At 34.2% G+C, this 14174-nt stretch overlaps 1 protein-coding gene across 1 annotated transcript in view; it reads right to left on the reverse strand.

The window, feature by feature from the left end:
- Positions 1–1406: 1406 nt before the first annotated feature.
- Positions 1407–14174, reverse strand: part of ATAD2 (ATPase family AAA domain containing 2) — a 58970-nt gene continuing 46202 nt past the window's right edge. The window contains exons 20-28 of the mRNA XM_081111599.1: positions 13162–13297; positions 11975–12171; positions 11246–11405; positions 8538–8660; positions 8278–8421; positions 5876–6265; positions 3881–4014; positions 2942–3070; positions 1407–2267 (exon numbers count right to left, since the gene is read on the reverse strand). Coding sequence (XP_080967725.1) covers positions 2223–2267; positions 2942–3070; positions 3881–4014; positions 5876–6265; positions 8278–8421; positions 8538–8660; positions 11246–11405; positions 11975–12171; positions 13162–13297 — 1458 coding nt within the window. The 3' untranslated portion in view covers positions 1407–2222. The remainder of the gene's footprint in view (positions 2268–2941; positions 3071–3880; positions 4015–5875; positions 6266–8277; positions 8422–8537; positions 8661–11245; positions 11406–11974; positions 12172–13161; positions 13298–14174) is intronic.

The following is a 14174-nucleotide window of genomic DNA, read 5'->3' on the forward strand; positions in this document are numbered from 1 at the left end:
ACGCCGTCAAAAATCAATTGCCCATAGATATATGGATTTATTTCTGGACTCTCAAGTCTATTCCATTGGTCAATTATGTCTGTCCTTATGGCAATACCACATGTTTTATTAATGTAGCTTTTTACTAATGTAAGCTTTGGAACAGGGAAGGAAATGTGAGTCCAATTCTCTCTTCTTTTTCAAAATTGTTTCGGCTATTCAAAGTCCCTTTCAATTCCATTATTAACTAAGCATTGACTTCCCTATTTCTGCAAAAAAGTGCATTGAGATTTTAATAGGCATTGCACTAAATTTGTAGACTTCTTTGGGGAATATTGCTATTTTAACAACATTAAATCTTCCAATCCATGAATACAGGATCTTTCCATTTGTTTAGGTCTTACTTAGTTTCTTTCAGCAACATTTTGCACTTATCAGCGTACAGTCCTGCACCTCCTTAGTTAAATTTATTTGTAGGTGTTTTATTGTCTTAGATGCTACTGTAAATAGCACTGCTTTCTTAACTTCCTTTTTGTATTGTTCATTGCTAAGGTTTAGAAATAAAATGGACTTTTATCTATTGATCTTCAATCTTGTCACTTTGCTGAATTCATTTATTAGCTTTAACATATTTTTGTGGATTCTCTATAAGATCATGTCACCTGTGAATAGTTTTACTTCTTTTCTCATTTGGATGTCTCTTATTTCTTTTTCTTGCCTAATTATTATAGACTGCCTGTACTTTTAGCAACAAATGAGAAAGAAGCATTCCAGGCTTGCTATTCAGTACTATTTTGAAAATCTAGGAATGTAGACCTATTACTTCCCATGTCTGTAGACAATGTCATGAAAAGGACAGGAAGCACATTAGTCTTTGTAGCTAAAAAACCTATACCATATAAACATTCCAATGTCAACATTATAAATTATAAACAGTAATAAAACAAAATTTTATACCTGTTTTGCACTGAATTATCTTTAAGACAATTTAAAATGAAGAAATAGAAACAAACTTGAGAAACCATTTTTACATTGAACATTTATTTAAGAAATTATACAAAATGAAATCCTAGTTATAAAGGACGCATCTGGAATAAATTATAATAAATTTCAATAAAAATAAGTATGTATGTGTATATGTGCATGAATCCAGGAATATGCACATACTCAGATATTTATAGTGAATGGCATTGCTTTATGCATTACTAAGAGATTATCTTTTAATTAAGGTATCTGAATTACTGGGTTTTAAAATGCTTTAAATACAATATCCAGGTAAATCAACAAAAGGCCACTCAACTTTGAAACTATTAGAATCCAGAATCTCTCATTTGAGATCATTATCCCCAACACTTTTTGAAAGTTTCCAATAGAAGTTATTTTACAAATATTAGAATGGCTCCTAAAAAAAAGAAAAAGAATGTGCATGGTGGTGAATGGTTTTATTCCTTTAAGAAATGCATTTTTGGTACCATTATTACAAAAATTCATTATATTTATGTAATTGCATATAAAAATATATATAGAATATAACCTAAACACAAATTTAGAAGGATATAAACATTTTTCAAATATAAAAACTTTGTGTTATTAAAAAGCTGTTCAACAAAGTAGTTATGTTTGTTGTGTATAATTACAAAACTTAACTAAAAATATTTAAAATTTATTAACCCAAATAAGAATTATAAAAATGTTATCCAAAAAGCATTTATTTTGACATTCAGGTACAGAATTGTGGTGCAGCCAAAAACTGTCAAGGGCCCTCATGAACTGAACACTGTCTTTTATGTGAATGAACAGGGCAAGCTAAAAGCAGATGAGAGATGGGTACTGAAGACAACAAAAGGATGGCAAAGATGCAATGGTTAAGTTTCTAGTCTGATGCAATAAACTACTGCAGGACGGGTAACATTAAAAGTGCTTAAAACAAAAAAAATCAATGTCACTAATTACTCTTCATTGCCATAAAACATAAGCTATCTTTATATTGAGTCATCCACATTTCAACTACTGATATGCCATAGCATTACTATTACTACAGTGCCTTGTTCCATCAAACTCCCAGCATTTTATCTCTGTAATTTATCTTACACATGTACATAGATACTAAAAGTTTAAATATTTTTATTTACTATTTTAATATTTTTCTTAAAGATGCAGGATTTCACCTTGCATCAGTTATGTGAACATGACAGAGGTGAACTAAGTAAAAACAGATTATAAGAATATGTGATACCATGACATCAGGATCTGGAACAAATGAAGTTTTCTACCTCTTGCTCCATTTTCTAGATGAAGGGTAGAAAGGAAAAGTAGTAAGTTTCAATGTGGAAACGCTAAGGAAACATTCTATTGCCTTTTTTTTTTTTTCCAGTAAACACCCTTAAGAATTTATTACCCATGTATATATCTGATAGTGAAAACAAAAATTTAGTTCCGTATTTAAGACTATCACATAAACTGAGATCACTGACGGGACTTCATTATTTAAATCCCTTTCAAATGAGTCTGAGATGCGATCATCTTATGTTAAATTCAAATAGTTATAATCAAGGCACTGATATACCTATTTATAGGTACCAGTATTACATATATGATACCACGTAGGTACTACAGTATACTTTAGTAGGTATACTAAATACTACATATACTAGTAGGTATATATTTGGTACCAGTAATATTTATATTATACTATATAGGTATCATCCAATATCTGTTTTTATTTTCTTTTTTCCAGTATCTATTTTAAAAGTTAGAACTGTAATGCCCACTGTAAAGCAAGATCAAGTAAAGAAAAATAGGTATATCTTAAAAAGGAGCTACATATTTTCATTAATACTAACAGAAAATAAAGATTTTCCCATAATTTGCTCATATTATAGTTCCATTGTTTGAATATATTAAACAATGGTCTTTAAAAATTTTTATAAAATAAGTTAATTTCTTATATAGATTAGTTTACCTGAATAAGTGTTGTTTTGTCATAGTCCCTGCGATGCTGATAAATACACTGGCTGATTACTGCATACAAATTTTCCAACTGAAAAAGATTGTATTTCTGACTCTTTTTAACAACAGTCTTCAAAAGATTCTAAAAGAAAATATATAAGTGTTTATATGTGAGAGATAAATTCTCTGAGATGTTTTAATTTAGAAGATTTAGGGAATTTTTAGCATATAAACCAGAGAGAGGACAGACCAAGTCATCTGATGGACATGGCAGCCTCTGTAATTGGCTGTAGTTAACTTATCATCATTTTATGATCCTGGTCTCTGCCCTGGGTAACTTCCATCCTAAAAACTATAGCTGAGGAGGTTGCCAATTTCAAGTCTAGTCATAAATCTCTACAGATGACCTAGATTAATAGGGAAAAAAGCACCGTTTTTGCAGGGTATTTTATTACACTATCAGTATATAGTAACTAATTTCATTATGTGAAATAAAAAGAGAAAGAACTTCATAAATGATGAATTATCTCACCGCTTTAAAATTCTTTTTCTTATAAAAAGGATTTTCCATTGGCTTAGTGTTTTTTCTCATGACTGAAATGGTCATTGGATTTCTGTGATTCCTCAATTCTGGCCCTAGCAGGCTATGTCATTACCTCATAAAACATGCCATTATGGTTAAGTAAAAACTAACTAAAATAGTCATAGGTAACAGTCATAAAAACAATTTATGGGATAAATAATGTAGTCAGGTTTGTTAAAACTGTACTATCAATATACTAGCCACCTCCAACCACCACATTTATAAGTTATTCTATGCCAAACTTACCCTTTCATTAAAGATCATTATTTATTACATGCCAAATTGATACAAAATACTAATACAGTTCTCTTTTGGTGGGCTATGTTACTCATCTGCACAATGATAGCATTACAATTTCAATTTACATACTTGTAATCGCTCGTGGTCCACAACAAGTGAGGGTATAGGCTGTGAAAGAATTGCCAAAGCCTTTTCAGCACTGATGAGCTGCTGTTGCTCTATTTGGGAATGTCTAGCTTGAGTCATTTGCAGAATCCACCTTTCTAGAACAAGTGATTAAATAACATTACTATTTGGTAAATAGACATTATAATGCCTAAAGTAAATATTAGGCAGATTAAATTGCAGGACATATTTATTAAGACACAAATACCAATTCTGGTATACTGATTCTGCTGTAAGATTAAAATGCTGCCACTTACACACTCAAAAATTAAGAACATTTGAGTATTTCAGGGGATCCTCAACTGTTTTCTACTTAGGCATAAGACTCACAGAATTTAAGAGCTGGAAGGAACCTGAGTATTCGAGAACAGGAGTTTCAAACGACTACCCACAGACCAAATCTGGCCTACCATTATAAATAAAGTTTTATTAGAACACAACCACTCCCATTTCACATATGTTTGTCAGTGTAGCTTTTCTGACAGGTTTGAGTAGTTGTGACAGATAGTGTGGAGCTAAATATTTCATATATGGCACTATACAAAAAAGGTTTGCATATCCCTAATCTAGGACAATCTACTCACTGATAGATTAAAAAAATGAGGCCAAGAAAGGTGAAGAGGCTTTTCTAAGGTCAACATACCTGTTATAAGACCCCAGACAAGAACTCAGTCTCTTAATATGTAAACAAGTACATGTGCCACTAAATAGTGTCCTTTTAAAGATGATAATAATAAAAGAAAAATAAAACAATTCTGAACCCAAACAAAACATACTAAATTACATAGTCATAAGATTAACATTTAAATCATCTATATTGGAAAGGCTGCATCCTAGCCCATTCTGCTATGATTACTCAAACACACTGGAACTCATTTCAAGGAAGTATTTGAAAAAGATTTACCTACAGCATATAAGTCACTGGGGGAAAAGTCTCCTCAACTCACTTAATACTTGTCATTGACTAAAAGAAAATGTTGACCTTATTCCTGCTCTTTTTACTTTTAAGACCAAATAATGTTTGCCTTTTCCAAAGATCAAACAAATCTACTGCCAAAGATCCAAGAAGATCCAGATGAAGACAATTCTCAATGAAAAACTTTGGAAGCAGAAATAGAATATAAATAATCTTGGACTTAACCTATGAATAGAGGAATGATTGAGGTTACAGTTGTTCTACACCACTCAGCAAGAATCAGAGGAAACTGCTTATCTTGCTTAAAAATGAGGGTATCCTGCCAGCTTTTAAAAAAACAGCAGAGCCAAATCACTTCACTTCTTGCTTTAGATTAATTATTTTACTCAATCCTTAAAATATCTCATTACCCTCAGCTATCTACCCCAATTCTGCAGAAGAGAAAACTAGACTGATAGGTCAAGAACCTTGCCAAAGGTCACAAGCTACCAAGTAGTGGATGGACTAGGACAGTGGTTCTCAACCTTCCTAATGCCGAAACCCTTTAATACAGTTCTTCATGTTGTGGTGACCCCAATCATAAAATTATTTTCATTGCTACTTCATAACTGAAATTTTGCTACTGTTATGAATCATAATGTAAATATCTGATATGCAGGATGTATTTTCATTGTTACAAATTGAACATAATTAAAGCATAGTGATTAATCACAAAAGCAATATGTAATTATATATATGTTTTCCGATGGTCTTAGGCGACCCCTGTGAAAGGGTTGTTCGACCCCCAAAGGGGTCGCGACCCACAGGTTGAGAACCTCTGGACTAGGGGCTCAAATCCAGGTCTATTAGATGCCACAGTATTCTTTTAGCAACAGTGAATTTATTAGCTTCATAGTTATTAAAGATAATGCTATCTTTCCTAATGAATTAACACTAAACTATAAAAGACAGGACAAAGGACTAAATTGAGATGGTAATTAGTTGCTTAAGAACTTGGAGTAAAACATCTTTTAAAACTAGTAAGTTGTTTAATTGAGACCTACCTTTTGCTTCACTTTCATTAGAAACATTTATTACTTGAGAGCTTAAAGAATCGCCACTGCAAGTGATCTTATCTTTCTTCAGTTCTGTACTTGCTGCAGCCTTCCCAGATTCAAGTTCATTCTCAATACTACAGGTACTTGAGTTATTTCCCAAATCTATTTTGCTTTCAGAGCCATTTTGCTGCATCTCATTTTCTTCCATTGAAGACTCTCCTGTGTTTCCAGTCTCGACGTGGTCTACACTTATATCGTGATTTTCCTCTGTATCACTCTCAATTTTGTCATCTGTGACATTTTGGCTGCCATCTTTGGTCTGTGAAATCTTCCTTCGTTTTGTGATGGTGCCTAAGTACCACTTCGACTTTTTGCGGATTTTTCTCTTCAACTGAGCTTCAGAGAATTAAAAGAAAAAGGATAAAAGAATTCAACAATTTTCTAAGTCTAGGTAAGTGGGGAGAAAAATACCTTGATATATAACAGGGTAAGCAAGTTTGAGAAACCACCATAGTTTTGAATGGTTTGTATAGAAACAGAAATATATAGTACTACAAGAAGGCAGAGAAGTGGGCAATGACCTGTCATTCTGAGGAGTTTGAGTTTTACCTTGAATAATTTTTTTTTTTTAATATATTTTATTGATTTTCTACAGAGAGGAAGGGAGAGAGACAGAGAGTCAGAAACATCGACGAGAGAGAAACATCGATCAGCTGCCTCCTGCACATCTCCCACTGGGGATGTGCCCGCAACCCAGGTACACGCCCCTGACCGGAATCGAACCTGGGACCTTTCAGTCCGCAGGCGACGCTCTATCCACTGAGCCAAACCGGTCTCGGCTTGAATAATTTTTAAAAAAATCTTGAATAATGCCCAGCCAGTATGGCTCAGTGGTTGAGCATTAACCTATGAACCAGGTCACGGTTTGATTCCTGGTTAAGGGTACATGCCCAGGATGTGGGCTCGATCCCCATTGTGGGGTATGCAGAAGGCAGCGATCAATGATTCTTTCTCATCATTGGTGTTTCTCTCTTTCCCTCTCCCTCCCTCTCTGAAATCAATAAAAATGTATTTAAAAATAATAATAAAATAAAACCTTGAATAATTTTAAGGAGGGCAACAGATGATCTATCTGCTGCATGTATTACAAAGAACATTTTGGCAGTAGTCTGAGGAAATGTTGTGGTGACCCCCAACCATAAAATTATTATGGAAGATTAAAAGAAAAGGCAAGATTAAAAAATGGCTTACATTTAAATGCCTATCATACAGCAGAAACTCTTCTAAGTTCTTAATGTATACTAAAAGTTACTGAAATTTCACTTTAACCTGATCAGGTTTGTTACCATTATCAACATCATTTTACAGAGGTGAAACTAAGGTATACAAAGATTAAACTTTCTGCCTAGACCAGACACAGTATATAGCCATACTGTAACATTATGCTTGGGAGATTCATCTATACTGTTAAATGTAGGTGAAGTTTAATCATTCTCATTGTTGTACAATAGTCCACATTTTCAATTCTACTGCTGATGGACATTTGGGTTGGTCCAAGTGTTGGGCTATTTTGAATATTTGTTCTATGAACATTCTTGTATGTGTCTTTGGTAAACATAATGCATGTAATCCTGTAAGGGATATAGCTAGGAATGGATTGTTTTAAGGGAGTCATTTTTCATGTCCCCAATTTTCATATATATTCTTGCTTAGAATTTATTCGACTGAGAACTCTCTGGTAGTATAGGTTTCTTGCTGGTTTGCCTTTCTCATCCTTCCTTTCCCTCCTGCCTCTTCCCGTTTTTTTACTAAAGTAGGGCTTACCTATTTCAAATCAAGTATCCCCAAATGGAAAAACATGCAATACAATAAGGGAAAATTCCAACCCCAGTAAAATACACACACACACACACACACACACACACACTTTTAAAATTTCTGTTTAAAAGCATTGGAGTCTAATAAGGTATTAAGGAACTAAGACAACTAAATCTGGGAAAACAAATGCAGAGCTGAGAGTTTCACATTCATGGGGCTTAAAGAACAAAAACTGGAAGTAAGAGCCTGCCAAGGAAGAGAGGTCTTTGGAAAACCCACAGGCTTTGGGTTGGTACCCTATAAAGGTATACCCTAAAAATAAGGAGGAATAGGAAATGACAAGGATTTTAAGGAAATGAAAATCAGTTTCAAATCAAATCAATCCACAATTAGATGAAGATGAATTGGAACTGCAAGTGGCATATCATTACAACCTGGATTTCAAGAATGCATAGCTTCCTCCATATTAACCAAACCAATGTAATTCACTAAATCAATATAAATAAAGGAAACTGAGGGAGAAAGTAAATGGCATTGGAAGAGCATAAAGATTATAATTTCATAAGTAAAAATTACCCAAGTGCACTTACCAGGAGTGCTGCAAGCCACAGGAATATTGAGCATCTTGAGCTTTTCATTCTGCTCTGGATCCAATCTTTTATCACCAGCAGAAGTGGAATTTTGCTTTGGCATCACATGGTAATAAGATGGGGCATATTTGGAGGAGCTACAACCTTATAGACACATGAAATGTCAAATCAAATTTCTAGATTTCAAAATTACCTGAAGAATTAAAAGCACTCACAATACATCAAAAGCATCTTTTTCTATTGCCAAATAATTTTTCTACCTCTCTTCTTTCTAGATTCCTGAATTTCTTCACAAAGCTGTTCAAAGTCTTCATCAAGTTCTTCTTTAATTATTGCATAGGCAGTATCTCTTAAAGCACAGGCTCTGTGCCTAATAAGACGATCTGAAAAATGAATAAAGGATTTAAAATTTTCTCCTTTTATAATAACTTCCCAAAAATAAAGTTAACATTTTAGGTTTAAGATTGTAGCCACTACAATTCCTTTCTTTAGTTTTATCATGAATAGTAAGTTACAAAAATTGTAATTATTTTCTTTGTGCTAATCTAGTGTCCTGGACATCTAATTCAATATGGCAGACTAAATCCAAACAATTTTATTGCTATGTCCTATCCAGACCCCTTTGAAATATCAGGAAAAAAATCTAAGAATCAATCAATAGCAAGATTAAATATAATGGCAAAACAAACAAAAACAGAAAGGAAGTCTATCAGTGTCATTAGTGAATAGAATGTAAAATAATTCTGGAAGAGATACAGAGATTACTGCATTGACAGAGAAACTAAGCAAAGACAATGAAAGAGCAACCCTAAAGAAATCCTAAACTGAGCCCAACTACCATAAACTGGAATATACTGAGGCAGAAAGCAGACAATAAATTAATTACAAGGTTGATTGAATGGGTTTTATCAGTCCTTCTCACATGCAATAGTCTGCAATATTCACACCCAAGATGTAGATGACATCAGTAGCTACAATATCAGAAGGGATGTTGGAGAGAGCTTCTAACATGGCATCTGGGCCTAAAGAAAAGCAGAGCAAAGTTGGAGCATTTGTTTCTGAAGTGTGGGGGCATGAGAATCACTGAGGAACTTGCCAGAAAAGCAAATTCTCAGGCCCTTACACTATCTACAGATTCCGAAATTCTGAATCTCAACAAGTCCTATAGGAGATTCGTACTTCATAAAGTTTGAAGACCACTGGTTCATGCTGCCACATGGACAGAAAGAGAAGTCAAAGAGAAAAAACCCTCTGCTTCCACGGTAAATGTTCCTTCTAGTTAAGCGGCATTTCCAGTTTAGTAGCCTGTTTCCACTGTTTACCACCAGAAGTCTGGAAAAGCCCAGGGAAAGTGAACTTTTCAATTGCTGAAGAAACTTAGTAGGCTCCTATGCTAACTAATCTAATTCACAAGCACAAACAAGTGTAGCAGCCAATGTACTAGAGCAGCGGTTCTCAACCTGTGGGTCGCAACCCCTTTGGGGGTCGAACAACCCTTTCACAGGGGTTGCCTGAGACCATCGGAAAACACATATATAATTACATATTGTTTTTGTGATTAATCACTATGCTTTAATTATGTTCAATTTGTAACAATGAAAATAATCCTGCATATCAGATATTTACATTACGATTCATAACAGTAGCAAAATTACAGTTATGAAGTAGCAACAAAAATAATTTTATGGTTGGGGGTCACCACAACATGAGGAACTGTATTAAAGGGTCGCGGCATTAGGAAGGTTGAGAAGCACTGTACTAGAGGATTGTTAACGTAGAAAACAGACTATTAAAACTATACTATGCACTGAAAGTGTTGACATTGCATCTATAAAACAAGAACAGGAAGCTAAAAAAGAAAAAAAAGCACCAGAGGAAAAATATTTTTGGAAACAAATAAGTTTATCTGAAATATGTAGATATTTAAATAACATCATTATGTGGATCAGGGATGGGGAATGTCTGGCTCATGGGCTGTATAAGGACCTCGAAATCATTTGGTCTGGTCCTGCCAAGGCAACTCCAGGTGGAACTCAAAATGCAATAAATCTAGGAGCTTTTTTCAAAGGAACATAAATTTATTTTTTTAAAATATATTTTATTGATTTTTTTACAGAGAGGAGGGGAGAGGGATAGTGTTAGAAACATCGATGAGAGAAACATCGATCAGCTGCCTCCAGCATACCCCCCACTGGGGATATGCCTGCAACCAAGGTACATGCCCTTGACTGGAATCGAACCTGGGACCCTTCAGTCTGCAGGCCGACGCTCTATCCATTGAGCCAAACCGGTTAGGGCAGGAACATAAATTTATATTAAGCAAATGATGTTGTAAATATCCAAATGGCCCTTGGCAGAAAAAAGGTTCCCCACTTCTGATTACAGATGAACAAATATGTAATTTTTAAAAATCCTGTACTTTATAAAATGTTTAATAGATTGGGTGAGGGTAGAATGGGTACATGCATGGAAAAGGTCTAGAAAGATATCCTGAAACTTAAGTGTACACCTTTGAAGAAAGGAAATGGAAGACTTAGTTTTTAAAATATTGTATTACTTTTGTAATAAAAATTATAATGGTCATAACCAAGAAAATTATTTCAAACCTATTTGATTACAGAGAGAGTTTATTTTTCCAATGTGAGAAAGAATATTATCGTACAAAGGAAACAAGCTAAGTTGTTATGCAATGTTGAGTCTCATTAGAGAATATATTATGTAATAAACACAAGGATTTTGAAGTGAAAGAAACCTGTATTCAAATTCTGCCTCTGCCACTGCCTGGCAGTATAACCTTGAGTAAGTTCTTTAACCTTGCAAAACTTTATTTTCTTCCATTGTAAAATAAGGGGTAAGGCTGGTATATGGACTAAATGGCACTGTGAATGTAAAATGTTTATAATATAGCACCTGGCATAACAATCAACCCTTGAAGTTAGTTAGCAGCCCCCATTCCACTAATGCTCACCTCCAGGATCTCTATCTGGATTGTATTCTAAAGCATTACTACAGATCAGATCAATATCACTCAAATAGTCTTTCACAGTCAGATACTTGTGGAGATCGATTTTACTGATTACAGATGAAAGGTCCATTGGTTGCTTTATTACAGTAACATAATCAGGAACCTAAAATTCAAGCAAATGACCAAGTCACTAAATTAACTCTGAACAAAAATACATTTGAGTAAAGTTTCTTTGTCAAGCAATACAGGAGAGAGGGAGAATAAATACATAAGAGATAATGATAATATATTAATATGAACCTCTGACTCTCTTTAAGGTTGGTTTTATTTTGTATTTGTTCTTAGTCTTGGGCAACTACCTCTCCAGTAATAGCCTATACCTCTTTCCTCAACCAAATGCCACCCATCCTTCAATAAAAACGTAAAAGCTTGCTCTCCAGCTCACTCTGTGTATGTAAGAATAAGATCATGTAGCATTAGAAATAAGACATTCACAGACTGCTTCTAGAATGTTTGGATTGAGCAGACATATTTAGTTGTCTATTCTCTGTAGGAAAGGAAAATGTGTTAAATAGTTCTTGAAGTTTCCAGTGCTTAGGACACTCTTCGTAGGTTTTCATATAGAGAAAACAAGTTCAGAGTGTAGGCAGAGAACCACATAAACTATTCAAATAATCTCTACTTTAAGCATTATAGTTTAGAAAACATTTGATTCTAAGATTAAATCAATACCTCATCAGGGTCAACAGGCTTAGTAAATATTCTGAATCGCTTATCAATAGCAAGCCTATGTGTAACATTTCTTAAGAAAATCCTCAGTTCTCTAAATGTATTTTCTTCTTGTTCTTCTAGTTGTTTCACTTCTTCTGCTGTCAATGGTCTTGGCTCAGGTGGTGGTGCTACTGGGAGTACCTCCAAGGCCTGCAAAACTTCACATAAATGGAAGATTTTAGTTACTTCTCTCCCATCATATCAAGAGTGATAAATCATTCAGTGCACACAGTAGTCAGACTTTCAGGGTTATGCTCCTTACATCTGCCAGGAATCAGAGGATTTGGAATACTAACACGGAATACATCCCCACCAGCAATAACTGTTAACATGTAATTTGAAATGCTAATTTCCAAGCCACTGCCTCTGTTCCATTTTTAGATAATTTAAAAGGTGATTACAAATTTGAAAATGCATTATTTCCAGGACAAAAATATTCTAATTATTAAAAAGGTTTTTTTACTAGTTAATTTTTGAACTAATGAACAACTGTGGTATATTTCAAATACAACAGAAGTTTAATTTTGTTTAAAGAGTACTGAGTACTCAGGACAAAAAAAGGAATATGAGAGTATTGTCGCAATAAGTTAGCAATCTATTATTAAGGGAGTAAGAGACATAATTACAACATCAGTGTAATATCATATTAGTAGTATGAAAAAATAAAAAATTAATTTTGCTTAGATATGTTAAGGAAGAAAAAATGAGTTATACTAGAAGGACAAAGAGTTCCTTAGGCAGAAATGGGGGTGAGGATAGAAGCATTACTAAGAGAGCAAGCATGAATGAACTTATGAAAAGGCAGAAATATGTTGTGCATGGTTTAAAGACAAAATGCTTTGTAAGGAAAGAAGTAGAAGGAGGGAGTTAACAAAAAGTGCCAAAAATGGGCTTAGAAAGACAGATTGGGGCTATACTATGAATTCAGGCCCAAAGTAAACACAGATAGAAGCTATACTTGAAAGGCTGTGTGGGCTTTAGGAACTTTAGTCTATTTTAATGGAAAACAGGTTTTTAAGCAATAGAGGTAGCAACCTCATGCCTGAGGTTTTAAGCTTGTAATAATATAAGATGGCAAAGCCATTAACTAATACTTTATTCCCACTTCCTCAAAACCACTATATACTAACTTTGATATAGGCACTAACCTGCTTTCTTTTTTGATATAGGAGGCTTAGCAGCTTGTTTTAGAATTAAATCTTCAAAAAATTTTGTCCGTTCTTCTTTACCAGGTAACTGAACATTGAAAATTTCTCCGTAATCACGGATAAATAATTCTTGCACCTTAAAAAATGAAAATAAATGCAACAATTTTAATGTCAATCTAAGTTGTTTAATAAATAAATAATTTTTAAAAGCAAATCTTTTATATATGCCACATTAATGAATAAACCAGGCATATAACAGATTAAGAATTAAAAAAATGGGATCTTCTTTAAAACTCGATTCTGGTAACTGACATGGTAATATTTTACTTAAAAGGGTTTTGTTGAAATCAATTCACTTTCACAGTCAAAGTGAGATATGAGAGAGGTTCTTCAAGAAGAAAACAACCCTGGCCTGTGTTGGTCAATGGTTAGACATATACTCCCACACTGAAGGCATATGGGTTCAATTCTCAGTCAACGGCATGTAACTGGGTTGCAGGTTCCATCCCCAACTTCAGTTGGGGTGTGTGGAGGCAACCAATCGATGTGTGTCTCTCACATCAATGTTTCTCTCTCTCTCTCTCTCTTTCTATCCCTCTCTCCCTCCCTCCCTCTAGAAAAAAAAGTATCTTCAGGTAAGGATTAAAATACTAAATAAATGAATGAATGAATAGGCATAAGTTTGGATAGTAATTTGGTACTATCAAAAATGCTCAGTGGCCCTGGCCAGTGTGGCTCAATTGATTGGAGCATCCTACCATGCACCGAAGTGTCATAGGTTCAATTCCCGGCTGGGCATGTACAGGAGGTAGCTGATTGATGCTTTTCTGTCTCTCCCTTTCTCTCTCTCTAAAATCAATAGAAACATATCCTCAGGGGAGGATTTTAAAAAAGTGTTTAATGTGCATACTCTTTAAGCTACAGTTATTTCACTTTTAGAAACGAATGCTGGAAACCACATAGTAATGCTTATACAAATTAAAACCTAAGAATGCAAAATAAACATATAAATA

The sequence above is a fragment of the Myotis nattereri genome (genome assembly GCF_964212035.1).
Source record: "Myotis nattereri genome assembly, chromosome: 17".
NCBI lineage: Eukaryota > Metazoa > Chordata > Mammalia > Chiroptera > Vespertilionidae > Myotis > Myotis nattereri.